This window comes from Nicotiana attenuata, chromosome 1, assembly GCF_001879085.1.
Source record: "Nicotiana attenuata strain UT chromosome 1, NIATTr2, whole genome shotgun sequence".
NCBI classification, from domain to species: domain Eukaryota; kingdom Viridiplantae; phylum Streptophyta; class Magnoliopsida; order Solanales; family Solanaceae; genus Nicotiana; species Nicotiana attenuata.
In genome coordinates this window covers 54989872-54994028 of record NC_031989.1, presented here as the reverse complement: position 1 = coordinate 54994028, position 4157 = coordinate 54989872, and the positions used below count along the sequence as shown (strand labels likewise).

General features: G+C 30.9%; 1 protein-coding gene across 1 annotated transcript; it reads left to right on the top strand.

Annotated features, from left to right (window-relative positions):
• Positions 2554-3737, top strand: LOC109241092 (kirola-like). The gene is made up of 2 exons (XM_019407809.1): positions 2554-2773; positions 3308-3737. Exons 1-2 carry the CDS (start codon positions 2587-2589, stop codon positions 3562-3564), a joined length of 444 nt encoding a protein of 147 aa, XP_019263354.1. The 5' UTR covers positions 2554-2586; the 3' UTR covers positions 3565-3737.

Sequence of the window (4157 nt, the reverse complement as noted above, 5' to 3'; positions counted from 1 at the left end):
TTTTCCAAGTTTATCTTTTGTACTTTAAATTAAGAAGCATCTTTCTCTATATGTTCATAAGTTGAGAATAGGGCAACCTAAAGAAAATGACAATGTCACGTCTCAAATTCACGTGATCTGCACCTAGTATTCTTTTCACATCGAACGAACCAACTTATATAATTCATCCCGGTCATATGTGCAATACACGACGCTTGCCCGCCAATTGGGGTCTTAGACTAATGAGATTATAGTTCCCCCGCCCTAGGTATATAGGGTCGATTTAGCATCAACACGAGTCTTAAGTTCTTCATTTAAATTATTATTTGTAATTATGTTAAAGCCTAATGTCTTGCTGCACAAGTAGCTAGATCCTAATGTCTTAAACAAATATGTTAAATTAAAGTGCAACAATTTCAGACAAGAACAAAAGACTTGGACAAAGAGATTATAGTTAACAAATTAAGATTCAGATCATATTTTGCAAATCTTGAAAGGACATTATTTTTTGGTTGAAATATGATCAATTTACAATCCTCTCCCTCACACAATAGGCATACGGCCTAATAGATATTAGGGAAAGGAAATTAAACAAATAGATATGACACTTTAAATTGGCCATGAAAGTCAAATAATTAAATCTTTGCTTTTAAATTGACCAAGAAAGTCAAATAATTAAAATTCATATTTTCTTCCTATCTCTATCAATAAGGATCCTCTTCGGCTCTTCGATCGCTAACAAAATAGCCACCTTAACCATGGTTCATCTTCATTAGGAGTTTCTAATTTCATGATTAATTAATCTTTTTACAAGATATCGACTTTAAAACTTGTTACGTCTACCGTTCCATTTTATGTAATGTAGTTTGACTGAATACAAAGTATTTATGAAAATATGGATCTAACTACTATATACTTGCCTTTTGTTTTTTAAGGGATCTTACACAAGTAGCCGATCGAATTTATAATTTACTTTTCTTAGCCAGTATACATAGATTATACATATTATTAAAGAATTATACATATATTACATATCTATCAACTATTTTTAGTTTAAGAATTTGTGTTTATTTAGGTCAATTATTTTTTAATTTTATAAATATACGCTATGGTTTAAACAATCAAGAAAACTTGAGCCTCAGCTTTCTTTCTAGGTATCGCATTTTAAACAACCCATATGCAGGGACCAAACTATGCGGTTATCGCAAACTCATTAGCTTTAATCTAAATTCTAATTTGTATTAAGAAATCAACTATATACATACAAAAATCATATTCAGAACTCAACTAACACCTGATGTGACTATCCTAAAAGTCATAATTCATAAAGTTTAAATGCAGGCCTTGCATGACTTTGCTTTTATATATGGATTTGACCATATATCAGGTTTAGACTCTCTTTTCAGTTTTTACGAGATAGGATTTCTTTGTAATGCCTTAAAGTTGAGGCGTTTATTGCACTATTTCATCGTGACTGAGAAATTATACTATAAATATAAGGTTAAAATTCTTTTTTTGTATATATGTTAAATGTGGAATAGCATTCACTTTTTAGCGTGTTTATTTCTTTTTATTTTTTTATTTTATGAATTCCCTTGGTGAAAATCCTATGTTTGTTCCAATAAAATATGCATAAAACTGCTCTTTCGTTTAGCATTGTAATATTTCTGTAATTTTTGAAAAAGTCACCCAAAAATTAAACTGTTTAAAGAGTCCATTAATTAGGTTAGCACGAGATACAGTGCATGTAACACCATAATTATTGTATTTCTGTAATTTCGAAAAGTCACATTATTTTTGTAAAATTGTCCAAAGAGTCCTATATTAGGTTAACACAAGATAGAGTGCATAACATGATTTTTCAAGTAGACAATGATATATCGCACTTTCAAAATAGATATCAACCTTAACAACAACTTTTAATCATGATAGAGCACTAAAGCGTCGGAAGGGAAACATATACCAAGGATATCGTTTATAAAGAAATATTAGGTGAAATACAACAATTAGAATATTTATATCTCATATAATAGAATATTTATAATACAAATACTTAATCAAATTCATTATCTTTGCATGTTCAAAAGATATTGAATCAGCTACAATGTCAATGTAATAATATTTATTTTCATCATTTAAACAAATGTTAAGTTATTTTAAGATCAATTGCTATTTTACAATAATTTATTTTTCTTCTATACAATTTTTTACGGGTAGAAAACACATGCAACACTCTTATCACCTTATCATAATGTTGCTACTATTTGTTGTGTCTTCTTCTTTTTCATTTTTCCTTTGAGTCGAGGGTATATCGAAAACAACCTATCTATCTTCACAAGGTAGGCTTAAAGTCCGCGACACCTTACCCTTCCGGACCTCACTTTGTGGGATTACATTGGTTTTGTTGTTATTGGTAACTAAAACTTGATCACTTGTCTAATAAAGATATTGCTTTTTTACATGTATGATATAGATATGTGGTGGATAAAGGTTTTTAGTAGCTAGCTTTTCACATCTAACTAAAATCTATATAAAGACTACAAGTATTGAACATTTTCTCACCACTATCTTGTCACAACTTATTGCTATATTTGAGGAGAAGAAAATATGGGTGTGAAAGGCAAGTTGATTGCTTCAATAGAGATGAAGTGCGGAGGAGACTTTGTTCATGATATTTTTCACGTTAATACTCACCATATACCCAACATAAGCCCTACTAAGATCAACCATTTTGAGATTCATGAAGGTCAAATCGTAAAGCATGGTTCGATCGTTAGCTGGAAATACAACGAGGGTAACGCACATTTCCCCGCTCTCCTTATATGCATCAATTTTCTATAATTAGGTGTATTTGATATTCATGATGTTTGGTTACCATAAATATATTCCGAGAAAGACATTTTGCATCAAAAAAAGAAAAATAGCTTCTTTAGACGGAAGTCATTTCGTCTAGGGAAAATTATTACAAACTATCTTTAACTTTAACTTTCTTCTACTTGCTCCAATTAATCATCAGACGTTATTATAAATTTTTAGCACTCAAATTTTTTATCAAATTAAAAGATCTATATATTTTAAATATTATTATTATCAGTCTTTTATGTATGTTTTCCGTAACAAAAAAATTCATTCAGCAATCAAAAATTAGAGAATATTTTTCAAATAATTTGCAGAACAAAACTTTTTTCATGAAAAATTTGCTTCAGTCATACCAAACACAGTATAATCAAATCTATAGTTTTTCATGAATTTTTATATCATTTATGAGGAATTGGACTATTAAATTATGGATAACATCTATTGTGTTTTTGAATTTTAATGATTATAGATGAAAAAGAAAAGATTGTCAAGGAAGTAATTGAAGCCTTCGATCATCAGAAGAAATCAGTCACTTGGAAAGTGATTGAAGGAGATTTGTTAGAGTTGTATAATTACTTCACTATTATCACATCCTGCGAAGATCAATGGACTACATGGACATTTGTGTACGAGAAGAAAACTGAAGACACCCCTGAGCCCCTCGTTTTCATGGGTTTACTCCTTGATGTGACCAAAGATGTAGATGCCCACCTTCTCAAGATATAAAAGATATATATATACATATACTGTGAGTGTCTGTGTGATGACTATTTGGCGATATTGGCTAGTTCTAGCGTGTGAAATAAATAATGTCGTGTGATGTATGCCAGTCTCCTTCTATGGATGTATTTTCAATGATCAGTATATGTAAGATATTATGAAATTTTCATGTCCGGCTATATTGAAGGAATTTCTAGTCGTCTCCACCATAATCTCATACATTTTCGAATACCATACTAGCATATTATTTAGTCTACCTCTTTAAGGTTTATATATGTACTTATGTAGTATTGTCACTGTCCAAAATTACAAGGATTCGTGTCACGACCCGGAATTCCAACCTCGGGATTGAGATGGCGCTTAACATCTAGTTGCAAGGCAAGCCGACGCTAACATGCTGAAAGAATTAATCATTGCCACAATCATGCTGATTCAACCATTGCTAACAGAACCAACTTCTTCTAATTTACTATGGACTTGCTTTAGAAATAATAATAGCTCCATTCAAAATATGACGAACTCAATCTACATTCAATCTCAAGAGATCCGAATCATGAGACCACATCGTCTCAATACTCAACAACCATCTCACACCCTCC

Bases quoted from the DNA above. Each gene is read 5' to 3' on its own strand.
- LOC109241092 (XM_019407809.1), top strand. From the start codon at position 2,587: ATGGGTGTGAAAGGCAAGTTGATTGCTTCAATAGAGATGAAGTGCGGA. The intron at 2,774-3,307 runs GTAACGCACATT...TAATGATTATAG, and splicing joins TAGCTGGAAATACAACGAGG to ATGAAAAAGAAAAGATTGTC.